The 15,841-nt window shown below is 41.0% G+C and overlaps 1 protein-coding gene across 1 annotated transcript in view; it reads right to left on the reverse strand.

Moving 5' to 3' along the window:
- Window positions 1-14,761, reverse strand: part of KLF12 (Kruppel-like factor 12) — a 167,195-nt gene extending 152,434 nt beyond the window's left edge. Inside the window, exon 1 of the mRNA XM_010010637.1 lies at window positions 14,697-14,761. Within this exon, the coding sequence (XP_010008939.1) occupies window positions 14,697-14,717 (21 nt within the window). The 5' untranslated portion in view covers window positions 14,718-14,761. The remainder of the gene's footprint in view (window positions 1-14,696) is intronic.
- Window positions 14,762-15,841: the final 1,080 nt, after the last annotated feature.

The following is a 15,841-nucleotide window of genomic DNA, read 5'->3' on the forward strand; positions in this document are numbered from 1 at the left end:
AAGCTAGGTGGGCCACTGTATATTCTGTAGCATTTCACTCACTGTGATTTAGTCCAGAATTAAATGAGATGGTCAGCATATGACATCTACAGCTTAGCATGGACTTCAAAAGACAGTCTCGGAGCACTCTTCCTTTGTTTCCTTCAGACATTACTTGATCGCTGAAAACGCAGCAATACAGTCGGTCCCTGCGTACCACCATTGCTGGCTGATTTCATGAATGGTACAAATCACAGCCAAACAAATAGTGCCTGGCAAAACACTAGAACATTTCAGGTTATTGTAATTCTCACTGAAAAATACAGAGGTATTACACCAAGCTACACAATAAAACTATACATTCCTACCCACTGTTGAACTCCACCTTGCCTTAGAGGTGCCCTGTGTGAAAGCACTTGACAGAATTGTGTGTGACTGCTAAACGTGCCCCTGCTGGGTCTTTAAATCCTCATTAGGGTTCTTTAAGTCACTCCACCTGATTATACATGGCGCAGCAGGAAGATCTAACAAAGTATTGTTATTTGTATTATCTTTCTATAACCTAGTGTCACACTCCCATTAAAAATGTATACTGACCTTACCCATGTCAAGGCTTCTGAGAAATAACGCACTGAGATAATTGGTTGTTTGGCATCATACACAGCCTTTATAGTGTGTGTCAAGCCTTGAGTCATATTAATATATTTAATATTTCTCATTAGGACCCAAGAAGAAATTGTGCCTGTATAAATCACATATTTATTCCCAGCACATGGCTTAGTTACATTGTGTGAAATGATGAAAACGATTTCCTGTCTACACTAGCTATGTCTCACATAGAATAAAAAGCTTTTATTAGATTTACTTTGCACCACAAGAACTGGATGGGCTAAGCTGGTCATATTTTTAAGTAATAATTTCTGCACAGGCATACAGTGTTATATGTACTGCATCTTTCTGAAGAGATCTGGACCACTAACATTAATAATATGACAAACTGCCTCCATCATCATTCTGGATGCTGAAATTGAATAAACATTACTAAAATATTCTAACCAGTAAAATCACAGCCACAGTGGTTTCAAGAGTAGTGTTTATCAGACACTGAATAATGCTGAGCACAAATCTAGGGAGCAATTCCCTCAATCAATGGGGATGATTCATAAGAACACTTCTCACATTGAAAGCTCATGCCAAGTCAACAGTTCACATGTAAAGTAAAAAAGAACTCTTGAGATTTCTTTCAGGAAAATATACCTTTTCTTAAAAATCACTCATCAAAGGACTTCAGCTTAAAGAATCTATGGGAGGTACCCAGCTCATGTTTTGTGATGAAAAACACCGAAGTTATGTCATTGTTGGTGCTGTCCGTCCCCTGGCTCAGCACAATCAACACAGAACCTCCATGCAACTTTTGTGCTCCTGCGTATGCCTTGTGTATGTGGAGCTACACTTCACATAGTCTGAAGACACTGATAAATACTGCATTTCAAGAACCACAGAAAAAAATCATGGAAATTCTATCACCAGGTTTGGTGCCAGGAATAACAAATCATCCACTCTTGCATGAAAATTGTGGAAGTCTATCATCATTTATTCTTACGTTTAAAACAGTCTCTGAAACATTCTGGTGGGACTTTTTTGTTTGTTTTTGTTATTGGGCTTTTTGTTTGGTTGGTTTTGTTGTTGTCTTGGGGGGTTGGTTGGTTTTGTTGATTTTTTTCAGTACTGACAACTCTCTGTGAGTGGCCATTTGCCTGAAAATCAGCAGAGCTCTGAATTTATTTTCAACCAAAAAGAATACTTAGATGATTAAAGGATTACGTTTATTATTCTAAGACACAAAATTAAGTATTAACCTGAATACACTAAAACTGGGAAGAAAAAAAAAAATAAAGTCATACTGCTGATCAACTAGGAGGAGCTACTAATTCAAGAGATCACTGTTAACACTGTTCTGACTGTATCTAATTATCAAGCCCTGCAGAACCCTACTCCAAGAATAGAAGCCTTTTAAAACAGGTTACCAAATAATCCTTCCCATTTTTACCATTATCACCTGCCATATACCCGACCTAGGGTCAGGTGTAAAGGTTTATGCCTGGCTTGGATAATTTCTGTTATCCAAGGCAGATACTAGTTAAGTACTTTACATGCTCATCATTAACCTACAAAGAGGTTAGTAACAGGTAACCATGCAGGGTGAAATCTTGGCTGGCTACCTTGAATGCCCCTTAAGGTTCAAAGCAGTCCAAGCTGATGCAGGATGGAAATGCCCAGCTTCACTCCTCATTAGCAAGGAACACAGGTTCACAGTTTAAGTGTAATAAGCATTCTCCAGCTGCCATCTCAGAAAGAAGTGAAGGAAGCAGACACTTCCATGCTACTATAGCACAACAAGCAGTAGATGCTAACTCTTTTCTCCCTTTAAAAATTAAATCTTTGTAACTTGAGTTCAAGATTTTTAACTTAACAAACAAGAATTTTACAAAACTACTACAGCCATGCAAGCCAGCACTTAGATTCCTTTGCAAATGCAACGTTACCTCAGCCACCCATGGAAAAATACTATTTTTTCTTGACCTTCTAGACAGGCATGTAGGCAAATACCTGTAGCTCACTTAGTTTCGATTAGAAAAGAGAGACTTCTCCCTGAGATGAACGTACATGCATCCCAAAGCGGGGTAAGCCGTGGAGAAGCAGGGCGTGAGGAAGCTGTCCTCACCAGGGGGCTTCTTCAGACTCCATGATTCTTCAGGATCCTCTTCTGTGTCCTTAGGGTCTAGTGCTACACAGCTATGTAATGTGTCGGAAAGTCTGGAGGTTGAAGTGAACTTTTCCCCTCACTTGCCTTGCTCATATCTTATTTAGGGTTTTAGCACTGTTTGGGGAACAGTTACAGACACTTTAAATCACATTTGCTTGGTGTGATCTTTTATTTATTTACTCTACAGATCCCTATGTGAGAGAGTTCAGAGCGACTGTGGTGGAAGAATTTCAGTGGTTTAGAAGACTTTCTGATGAAAACAGCTCTGTTTGTCCTTATAAAACATTCCTCGGTCTCTGACCCCACCAGGCTGCAACGTGGACAGACCCCAGCAAATATGAGCAAAAAAGTTAATACTTTGATGCCCTCCTTGCATACTGCAGTACCTGTAACTGATACAGACTTAGGACTAAACAACAGAACAGCACTCTGCTCTTGTGAGACCTCACTTGGAGTATTGTGTACAGTTCTGGTGTCCTCAACATAAAAAGGACATGGAGCTGTTGGAGTAAGTCCAGAGGAGGGCCACGAGGATGATAAGAGGACTGGAGCACCTCCTGTATGAAGACAGGCTGAGAAAGTCGGGGCTCTTCAGCCTGGAAAAGAGAAGGCTGCATGGAGACCTCAGAGCAGCCTTCCAATATCTGAAGGGGGCCTACAAGGATGCTGGGGAGGGACTCTTCATTAGGGACTCTAGTGGTAGGACAAGGGGGAATGGCTTTAAACTTAAATAGGGGAACTTTAGCTTAGATATAAGGAAGAAGCTCTTCACAGTGAGGGTGGTGAGGCACTGGGATAGGTTGCCCAAGGAAGCTGTGAATGCTCCAACCCTGGAGGTGTTCAAGGCCAGGTTGGACAGAGCCTTGGGCGACATAGTTTAGTGTGTGGTGTCCCTGCTGATGGCAGGGGGGTTGGAACTAGATGATCTTAAGGTCCTTTCCAACCCTAACTATTCTATGATTCTATGATTTACTAGAAACCCAGCCAGAAAAAGAAACTGGTAAAAAGAAAAATCTAACTTTGTACATCAACTGATAAATAAGAATCACTATCCGGTATCCAGAGTAAATTTGGCAGAACTGATCCCAGCCTGCATCCTGAAATTAAGAGTGGAGCACTGCCTATTTAGTAGACTGACTACGTATTGTCCATAACTACTGCAATCACTGGAAATATTTTAAGTCTTTTCATGAACAAAAGCAGAAACTAAGCCTAGCTCATGGAATGCTGCATTCATGAAATTATCCCATTTTTTCCCCAATACCCTGGTTTTGTATTAGGCAAATAAATGCCTATGTTCTTTATGTATGATGAATTACTTACCCAGACTCTTCTAAAAAAAGCAGCAATTGACATAAGGTGAATACAAAAGAATTTTTAAACTGCATATAGCTCACAGAAACCAGAAACTAAGGGCATCATTCAGTCTTCTGGAAACCTGCTATGCCAAACAGTAAATCTCTTCCTTCGGGCAAAAGTGGCAAGTAGCCTTGATCAGAACAAACTGTTGCTATAGATCAAAGAGTAATGACACATTTATATTCAGAGTAAAGCAATGATCAAACCCTTACTGAAAGCCAAATACATGGTTGAGAAGCACACAATAGAAGCTGGGTGTTGTTATTACCATCTACATTTAACTATCCTACTTATCCAGTGTTCCTTTGTCCATTTTCCATGCTGAAAAAATACCATAAGCTAAGATAGAAAAAACCACCCACACCCACCAAAGTGGGTGAACTGGTTTGAGTGAATTAAAGCCTGAAACCTCCTAGTGTTAGTATTAGAACTTCTTTCCAACATACACCCACTTCAAAATTATGAAGGTTCTAAAACTTTCAAAATTATTATCATTACCATTATAGAAATAAATAGCAGGTGAGCTTGGTTCATAAATGCTTTCCATGTATTTAAATACATAGCAGTTAGGATAATTACCCAGCCTCGTATAAGCCTCTTTTATCAAGCCATGAATTATCATCAGATAGTATTTTTTTACTGTGCAAAAGCTGTATTTTCACAGAGAGATACACATTGCTTGCCATTCCTGAAAAGCTTCAAAAGTCCTGAATAAGACAGTATGTAGTTAAAGGGACCCAGATTATGCAGAAGAAAGGTTTGGCTCCTTGTACATGAATAGCCAGGGTATTACGAACTCTCTGTCTCTCTTTCTGCATATAAAAAAAGATTATCCTTGCTTTCTGCAGAGATTATTAAGGCAATTCACTTGTTTTACATTCTGTGATAAAATAAACTCCACTGTCATGCCGCCTTGAGCTCCTGTATCTCATCCATTATGTCAATCTCCAAAGAGTAGTTCAGCAAACAGCATCTCAGTTCCACTGCGCTTAAGATGACCTACACATCTAAGTTAATTTTCATCTTCCTAAGACCAACAGAAACTCCTTACTTCTCAGTTTGCAAGAGAGATTCTCACTATCACCTCTCTTCATAATCAAAGCCATATAGTTTCAAATGAAACTCAGTCTTAACTCCAAATGTTTGGGTTTTGGGGTTGCACCATCTCCTCTAAAACCAGGAAAAAATAATGTTTTGAATTTCACTATTTCTTGGACATCTTCTCTGTTGTGTTTGGTTTTTGCTTTTGCTAATACAAACACTAAAACACTTCTATATTACTTAGAAATAAAGGTGGAAAGTCAGTACATGTTTACCTATAATGTTTGATAGCCAAACCTTTTGTTTTCACTTGAGCTATGCCCACATGTCCATCACGGCTGACTGCAGCAATCACATCTCTAGCAGAATGCTATCAAACCAAACTGAAACAACAACAAAAAAACTTACATAAACAGCGAAGTTCAAAAGAAGGTGACAGCCTCAAAGCAGAAAACTTCCCTTTTCTTCATCACCGAACCTCTGCACAAGAAAGACTTAATGAATCACCAGGAGTACACATGAAGTGCCATGTGGGAAGCGTAAGAGTGAGTCAAGATTTAGATTAATACTAAAGCTTATTTTCTCTTTTAGACACATGTCCTTGGGTATATGAAATACTGTATCCAGTGGAATCATTATTCAGGTCTGTTAGCAGTGAATATCAGTATTAATATAACTGCCGTCTCGTTACATGCTAGCTACTGCTAGCTACTGAATTCTAACACGTTCTTCCATGCCTTCATATGAAAAGTGACAAATTGCCATTGTTTGACATTATTCTCTCCACTGCATGTCAAAAATAATAAAATCCAATGCATTTATTTCTAGCACTAAATGTTTATAGTCAGATATGTGGGAAAAGGAAAACAAAGCGTATGCAGTATTTCGATTTCTGGTTCAATGTATCTTAATCAGCATCACCGTGCAGACCAAGAAGCATGCAGTTTTTCCCTTCTCATTGAGAAGTAAAGATTAACTCCAAAATGCAGTTAGCTGTGCTGCTTCATGATACTGAGAATTAATACCTCCTACAAGAGAAATATCCCTTTTTGCCCACGCAAAGACTTACAACCTGATAACTAATAACCAGAAACAGTCACTATGAAACAGCAGAAGTAGTAAGTCCTATAATTTTCTGGTTTAAATTTGTTGTTATTCTTTTTGATGGATCATGGCCAACGAACTGAATAGTGTTCAGCTTCTTGGAAACCAAAAACCTGAGAGCATTAAACATTTTTCTCCCCATTAGGCACTTTGGAAACTTGTGTCATACTTCTGAAAATACACACATCAAAATGGTCTTGTCAAACAGCTTTGAAATTCAATGCCTTGTGCTTCCCTCTCTGGAGTAGTATAAATTTAGTCATTATTAGAATTAGTATAATTGTTCTGTAAGTGCTGTAGAAATAAAAGGTGAAATGAGCTCAGTGACTGCTCTTTCATTCCCATGAGAATGTGCTGCAGCAGGGAGCTCAGCCTGCAGGAGCAGGGATCCTCAGGGATGCTTTCAAAACCCAAGGGCTAGAGAATGAGTCCAGCAAAGTGGAGCCATGTCTGCACCAGCATTGCTTACAGGCAGAGGAGATACCTGTTCTTCCAGGGAGGACATAGAAGTCCCATGGGAAGAACTGCCCCCTGGAGATGCTCACTGCTGTCCACCAATTACTGGAAGAGAGAAGCCTTCAGCAAAATGTCTACATTGAAAGGAATGGATCCAGGCCTTTGATATCTACCTCCCTGTGGACAATGTACTGTCACTTACAGCTCATCCTTACCAAGGGTATCACCTGAAAGAGGAACTGAAGAAGCTGTTCTGAAACAGAAACTGGTTTGGAAACCACTAAACAAAGAGGGACACCATGCAATCTCAGCTGGGAGGGCCCTGAGCATTCACCTAGCAGAACTGTGAGTCTGCACCTCCCTCAGCAAGCTGCATTGTTTCAATTGGAAGGGATCTTCCCAGGTTAGCTGAAGATACCCACAGCCCATGAGAAATCAGAGCACATTAGGTGAGCTTTTTGGAGCACACCTCCTGGTTTGATCTCTTCCAAAAGCCACCTAGCACACACAGCCCAAGGCCATGCTACGAGGTGAACCAAAGCTCATCAGGCCGGGCCAGTCATGGAAGCATTTCCTGATCTAAGCTAAACCACTAACACACTCGGCTCACTCCCTAGCTCTTGTCTGGACTGCTCCAGCCAGCTTCCTCCAACACCAAACCCACCCTGTGGTCTGGGGGACTGATCCTTCCAGGCTTTTCGATTAACAGGGTGGACAAAACACTACCAGTTTGACTGGTCCAACCGAGCCCTTCAAGCCTACCCCCTCAAACCCTTGTGCACAGCCTCACACCAGAGCCCAGAGCATGCAATCGATACCTTCATGTCATGGAAACGCGACACTGATAGCTTCCAATTAACTACAACAGCCATAACGAGCAACAGGAGCACCACAAAGGTTTGGGTGTCCTCCATGTCCTGGGTTCAGCTACAGCAGTCATTTTTTCTCCTTCTTAGTAGCTGGTGCAGTGCTGTGGTTTTGACTTTCAGTCTGGGAACAACGCTGATAACACCGATGTTTTTAGTTGTTGCTCAGTAATGTTTACTCTGACCAAGGACTTTCTCAGTCTCATGCTCTGCCAGAGAGGAGGGGAAGCCAGGAGGAAGCAGAGACAGGACACCTGACCCAAACTGGCCAAAGGGGTATTCCATACCACAGCACGTCATGCCCAGTATAGAAACTGGGGGGAGTTACCCGGAAGGCCCAGATCGCTGCTCGGGTCGGGCTGGGTATCGGTCGGCGGGTGGTGAGCGGTTGTGTCCTCTCCCCTTGTTATTCCTCTTATCATTATTACTGGTAGCAGTAGTGGTTTGTATTATACCTTAGTTACTGGAGAGCTGTTATCTCAACCCGTGGGAGTTACATTCCTTCGATTCTCCTCCCCATCCCTCCGGGAGCAGGGGGAGGAAGGGAGAGGGGGAGGTGAGCGAGCGGCTGCATGGTTCCAAGTTGCCGGCTGGGCTTAAACCACGACACTCCACAAAGGAGAACATCCAAACTCGTAAAGGCATTGGCACACCAGTACGGAGGGAGCTAACCCTGGCCAGTAGGCATGCCGGTACCTGGCATTGCTCACGCCATGGACACAGTTTGCTCCCTGCAGTGAATGCATTTGGCAAGGCAGATACGGCACCTCCTACATTTAGGCTTGGTAGTCCTGACGTACTAAACACAGCTGCGGCCAGAACTGAAAAAATACCCACACCAAATGATCACCTAGATCCCCAGGCTCCTTCCATAACTTTATTTCATATAGTCTACAAAAGTGCATTTTGGAGACTGCAAGAGGTAGTGGCATCCGTTTCTGATCCACCCAAGAAGTGAGAACTCCGCTTACAGTGCGACACCTCTCCCTCCAGTACAGAAAAACCAACACACCACTCATTTCAAATACCAGACATGGGAACCACGGGTTATTAGAAAGCAGTTTGTCATTTTATGCTCACAGGCTGATTTTGCTATAATTGTTCTCTGCCCTGGCTAAACGATTCAAGGTTATTTTATTTTGGGTTTTTTTCACCCCAAAATGAATTAAAAAACAAACAAACAAAGCTCCTCAAACCCCCCAGTATCCCCAAACTTTAAAAAGAAAAGCAACAATTACAGGAGGACACTCAGCACAGGAAGAGTTTAAGCTCTATATGACCTAAATTAATACAATTTAAGTAGTCACACACCAAGCCTTACAATCAACAGCAGCAAGTAATACAAATGACAGATGCCAACACGTTTACTAAAATTTTAAGGGGACATCTATTAACTTTCAGAAGTAGTTTAACAGGCATTCTAGTGCACTGTTATGTCAACAGGTGTTGAAGCGGGCCCTTAAACACGGCTTTCACTTACATCCACAATTTACTTACTACAGATTCATCACCATCATCTATCTCTTCATGGAGGAGTGATCTCGGCAACACCAGCAAGATCTACCTTTGCTTTACAATGACATTTAGTAATTGTAATGACATGAACTGTGAAAAGAACTCTGGTATTTCAAATGTTCTGTGTTTTCATCCCATTTTGTCCATTCTAGACCAACTACTCTCCTGTGAGCTGCACTACAATGTGGGCCACCTTGCTCATACACACACACCACCTCACATGAAGGTTGATGCCATCCTTTTTAATGCAAATCTGCATTCTTCCTGTTTCAAAAACCTGCTGAATAGGATTTTAATTCAAGATGTCTGTCCTCTGATACATACTGGCAGGAATGAAATACAAAGCCAATCCCCTCAAAATCATAATCCAACTTGATTTAAACAAGGTCAGATCACAAGCCAAGCACTAAATATGATTTGGCGTAAGTCTGATGAACTGATTTTGTGTGTGTGTGTGTGTGTGTATGTGGGTGTACTCTGGATACCCGCCCCAAGCCAGCTGCTGAAGAGCACTGTGTAAACACACCAAAACAGTTGGGAAATGAATGGAATGGAGCCAAGACCCAGGACCCATAAACGAGAAACCATTTAGGCTATGAAAGCAACTGCCCAGCAGAAACGAACAATCTGTGCAAAACATATTTTCTACCGCTGTTCATAAGGAAAGCCTAATAGGAATGCCAAGGTCTTCCCAGAAATCATTGATTAACTTTAGAAAGGCAAAGGGAAGAGGAACAAGCTCACATGCAGACACATCGAGCTGAAGGGATTTGTTGCAGGCATCTTAAAAGCCTTTTTCTCCTTCTAAAAGACAAGTGCTGGAAATGCCCCCAGCAATTTTTCAGCCATGGGGATCAGTTTCACGACCATCTCACCCCCATGAAGCAGGGCTGAGCCAGCACTGAGGACCTGGAGGCTACACCTCCCACAACACATAGCCCCTCAGTCCCACCGGCACCAGACAGGAAAGGATGGGAGCAGGAGACAGCGCAGTATGTGGCAGTCAACGTAAGGAACATGAAAAGAAGCAAAATCTGCTGCTCCTCCCTTTCTTGAATATATCAGGTTTTGGGGGAAGTTCTTCTCCCACTCTACAGTTTCAGCATAAGTTTTACATTTTTCAGGGACAGTAAGTAAAAGCAGATCTGTCCTATGAAAATGACTGCACTCCGGACAACAAACTGCCTGCTATCTATTTACACTGTGAAACAGTCATTAAACACCAACCACCAATCCACTGTTAAGGGACCCATCTTGATAAACGCTAGACAAACCAAAACAACTTCACAGTCTCCCTCCCTTGCTGAATGGGGCCATCGGTCATTTTTCAGTGGTCGTTTGTTACACTGGTTTATCCAAGATATTTATAATCATAATGAATTGAGATAAAACATCTTTGCCTGCGAGTAATCTAAACTGAAAAGCACATGACAGAAAGGCTAGATTGATAGCCAGTGCAAAATAACTCCCTTGAGATTAATACATTTTATCCTGTTGATGTTTCTAGTCATAATTATACTCCAAGAATACACTAAATTATGTGAATGAGCACTTAAGAGCAGTCACTTTCCTTCTAGGAAAACTGCATTTGTTTGAAACAGATACAGAGGGGAAGGGACAGCTGACAACGAAACTTAAAATATATCACCACACTGCTACTAATATGCTGATTATGCAAATAAAAACATAAAACTTCCTTGAAACATCCTCAAATACATTAAAAAAAAATAAAATATAACAAGCAATTTTTAAAATGACCAGACTTTAAAATCACTAAAAATGGAGTAAAGATTTTAACTCCAATGAGTCCAAACTCCATCCAAAACCAGGGCAGCTCTGAAGTCAGACGATGACTCCAGGGCTTGTCCAGCTTGCAGGAACAACATGGGATTATTCCTCCCCACGTGCAGGATTTTTCCCTTTGCTGAACTTGATGAGGGAGTTAGAGGAGGTGAGACAAGGGCACACCGGAGGTCGGGAGACTGCAGAGATGGGGTGAGCTCTGGAGAGTTCAGGAAACACCCCCTTGTATTGAGTCCAGCCCTCTAAACAGCTGAGCCAAAGATTGCTCTTGCGTTTGGTTTTGGGTGGTTTTGTTATGTTTTTGGGTTTTTTTGTTGGTGGTTGGTTTTGTTTGGTTTTGACTTTTTAAAGAGATGACACACAGGTTGCATTCATGAGACAGCAATACTTCCCTGGGCTTATCACACAGACCTCTTCAGAAAACAAGAAGTCATCTCCTACCACCACTGAATTCAATACACTGTGTTGTTTATCATTTTTTGAGCATTAAATAACTTAGCTCATCATTAAGCCTGGTCAACTGAGATGTCCCAGTAGTATTTCCACAAACTGCTTGTGAAACCACAGTGTGAGTGGAAGATGGCACCCCAGACCACTTGTTAAGTACAACCCAGACCCGTCTTCCCAATCTGAGCAACCTCTTTTACCCCTTACTCTTGCTTTCTGACCTTCTTTTAGTCCTGTCCACTTGGTTTTCACTTAAAGTCTTGATCTTTATTTTGCCCAGGACTTTCTGAGCTATAGTTCCACCCTGTCAGTTACTTATTTTTTTACCAGCTCCTACCCAGGTCTCTCATCTCCATACATTCACATTCAATCACCATAGACTGAAAACCATAAACTTTAAATGTCAGATTCAATAGAGAACTGAACCTCTGGATTCAGTCAGTGTTATTATGGAAAACACAGAAGCACTGTAAGCTGCATACATTCAATATATGTGCATGGCATCGGGTTTACTTTGCATATTTCTCGTTTTTCTGGGAAGGATTCAGCTGACCCCATTTTATGAGACAAAAATTTATGTTCATGTTTCCTTCCTTAGTTGCATTTATGCTTAGATATCAGGTATTTATATAAAACCACATTTACAGATATATAACATGGTCTGAGGAGACCAACAAAAACCTAAAATGTAACAATATAACATACAGATGACGCAACCCAAGTTCTTTATACCCCCAATGATATACCAGCATATTCCTGTTAGCAAAGGAAAACTTTCAAAACTTGGTTAGCAAAGCAGCAACAAAGTGAAAGGCTGAGGCTGGGTGCTGGGTGAAATCCAACCTCTTTCCTATTGAAGCCAGAACCTTATCAACTTCTCTAAACAGTGATCACAGAGAAGTCCTCTTCACCTCTATTGCTTAAGTTTTCTGGAATCAGTCTTCCCAGAAAAGGAATTTTTAGCCTCGAACTTTGAATTCCTCCACATAGCCACATTTTTTTCTCATTCAGCAATGTGATTTGATCATGGTACTTTCCTAATATAAAATATTAACAGCTGGATTCAGAGCCTTACTTTTGCAAAAACTGCCAAACAGAAAGCATGCAAAGAAATAACTCGGCATCCCCTCCCTTATCTGCACATATTTTGTGCAGCTTCCCCATGATTGCTGCAGGATGTTATCAGAAGGGCATGAGAGAGTGCAACTATGGCTTGACAAGAAAGAGGTCACCCTGTTCTCCTGTTCTTCCTTCCTTCTGCCACCACTCTGCATCGAATCAAAAAGACAAAAGCAAAGAGAGGAACAGAGATACAGAGCTAGCAGCGCTAGCCACACTCTTTTCCAAGAAACTTGGGAAAAAGCCAGGTGAGTCTAAGAGTCATGGTGTTGCCTGATCTCAAAGCCTTCCCTCCACTGTGCAGACTCTGGTTATGACAGTCCCTCTCAAGGATCTGACAAATCCTTAACTGCCCTGGTGTCACTTCCCAAGCCAAATACCTTAGACAGTCCTCTAGTCTGGTCCAGTTTATCCTCAATTCAATGCAAAACACTACCATATTATGGTAGCACTGCTCTGTGCTGTCTTCTGGATAGTATGTAGAGTCCACTGTACCATAATAATATCCAAAGGTAGCTTACAGATAGTTAGTTTGGTCTTTGCACCCTCTCACACTTTCTGCCAATAAAGAGCCTGCCCAAGTTTGTACACACAGGATCTTATCACTGCAGTTCTGGAAGATGCAAGCAATGTTTGGATGGTATCACTTTTTCAATCTGCTATTCATAGCCAGGAGGCTGAGCAGGGAAGTATTTCCTCTGCCACGATGCAAGCCCACCCCGAGCTATCAGACGTCTATATGGACAGCAGCCATCAACATGTCAGCAATCAAACCAAAGAGAAATTCCTTAAGACTTTGTGTGCTGGTTTTAGCAGGCAACAACCGCTGTTCCACATCTAGGCATACAGAGTCGCTGATCCCATGGACAAATGGTGTACAGTACTGCAGAGCTACTAATAACCACTCACTGTCTCTATTAGGGCTAAATTTGGATTCTGGATCCCAGGATTCTGGGACTTGCGATGTGTAAAGCGAATATTCTATAGATAATTCTATCTAATGATTGTTTCACTGGCTTATTTTGAGAGACTGGATTCAAGGACACAGATGATTCCCTCAAGTCTTACGCTTCTTGGGAATCTGGAGGTAGCTAGGATCAGCATGTCCACCACCTGGAAGGAGTACCCAAGAAGGAATTAAACTTTCCTGTACCCAAGTCAGACATTGATAAACTGCAAAACTTCCAAATCACTGAAAGTTTGATAAAATGAAATTATCACTGAAGTAAGTGAAGGAACAACCTCTGTCCTTCTGAACCACCCTGCTCAAGTTAGTAGAACTACAGACTTATATTTCTGGTATTGAACTGATAGCACACTTCTGAAACAATCTGGGGGGTTTGCTGTTTTTTTGATTATTCAACCCCTGAATCCCAGTCAGGGGTAGGAATAAAGCTCTCTAGGAAACAGGATTTCCACCATAACATATTCCTCTTTGACTACTAGATTTTCCAGAAGGCCATATTTAACTGAGCTGCTATGCAGCATCCCGCTGGACCGAGACCTGTATCCCACTGTACCCTGCATTTGTCATTATAATTCATTTGTTCCAGTGCAAGCCCACCGGTAGAGTCAGCTTTGTTTAAACAGCCTGGGCAGGAATTGGTTAATGTAGTATCCCAGCCAAAGCCTGCAGTTCACAGCTGCTGACAACTTAGACAGACAGATGTCAAGGCCTACTGAATTTGATCATCTTACATTACCGATAAAGTCGGTAAAGCACAGAGGTCCACGAACAGCTTCTTCCCTTTTAACTAGCACAGAATATGCATGCCATAAGACAGACATCTGTCTATGTCAAGAAAACAAAGCACCAAGATACTTTCAAAGACATCACATCCTATCGGACTTCTTAAACAGCATTTGTCAATATGCCACCCCACAACGTATTAAGCTTCATACCAGTAGCTGTAACGGAAGGCAACGCCTCTCTCATTCTCCATTCATCCTGGCACATAAGAATAACGAACACCACTATGCATCAGCCCACCTGGCTTCAAAGGAATTACTTATTTCCTTAACGTATTACTGGGTTCTTCCTTTGAACATTCAGGTTTGGTCACAAACTGTTGCATTAAACTCCAGCTGTGTTAAACTATAGTATTCCCCTGCCTGAAAGACAATATGGCATATGAAGCTCAGACCAGCAATTTAGTCTATTATGTTTTGTAACACAACATAAATTTTTGATAATAGCAGTAACATGTATAATGCATATGGCTGTAAAAATATCAACCGACTTTTATGGCTTTCCTCTTCATATGAATATTCAGTCATCCGTTTGTCCCTAGATCCACTTCAATCCTGAAAAAGAAAAGATTAAGTAATTTAATTGATGTATTTTCTTAGATATTCATTAGTTTCTCAAATATTACTGTAAATAAAAACCCTAACCACCAACATCTGTTCCATAGTAGAACAGAGGTCAGAAGAACAGGAAGTTTATAAGCACTTTAAATAAAACTGGATAAATATGACAAAAAGTATATTGGAGAAAACCTTGTGTTTCCTCTTAACTAATGATTTCAGTCAATGCTCTCAGTGTCTCTAATTTCTGAGCTGCTACTTAAGCACACTAAATCACAACTGCCTTAACTAATCTTCAGGGCCCATTATGTATCAGTACCCTGCATCTGTACAGGTAAAGACAAGAATTTTCCAGCAGTTTCCGAGTGTCAGTATTCTTTACTGGTATTTCAAAATGTTTTTCCTAGAAATACTATTCGAGATCTGAGCAACAAGGCATTAAAAGCTGAAATACATTTATTAGTGAGTTCAGTCAATACTCCAGCCACAGGAGGTAACTGTGCAAGACCATTACAAAATTTGAATACTTATTTCCTGAAAGGTTTCCTATGGGTACATGATTATTTTAGTTATGTTTCCATATTAATCTATAAAAGAAAAATATATAAAGAGATTTAAATATTGTATTATACTTTTGGAAGGCTCCTTCAGGTTTAAGAAAATTTACTAATCCAGTAGCCTAACTTTTTTAAAGCCTGGGAGAAGGGGGAAGCGGGGAGAGAAGCTTCACATGTCCAAAATTTAGATAATAGACAGTATGTCTTAAAACCTCTTGCCAGAATACGTGCATGTATCTGGAAGCAAACGCTACATACTTATGTCTCTTTTAATAATGGAAATGGTGTGAAGTCAAGAATCTAAATCTGCTGTCAGAGTTATTATAAACAATCTGCTGTTATTTTTGTATCATTCAAAATAAGGTCATCCTTCAAACAGCAGCGGAGCATCACCTGCCCGCTTTTAAACCACAGTCCAGTATTTCATTACTGCTGTATATACGACAACTTGACTAACAGGTTTCCAAACACTAAGCAAACTTCTACACTGAAAAAAAGACAAGAAGCTCCCTTCAGCATAT

Source organism: Nestor notabilis, unplaced genomic scaffold (assembly GCF_000696875.1).
Source record: "Nestor notabilis isolate BGI_N333 unplaced genomic scaffold, ASM69687v1 scaffold423, whole genome shotgun sequence".
Lineage (NCBI taxonomy): Eukaryota > Metazoa > Chordata > Aves > Psittaciformes > Psittacidae > Nestor > Nestor notabilis.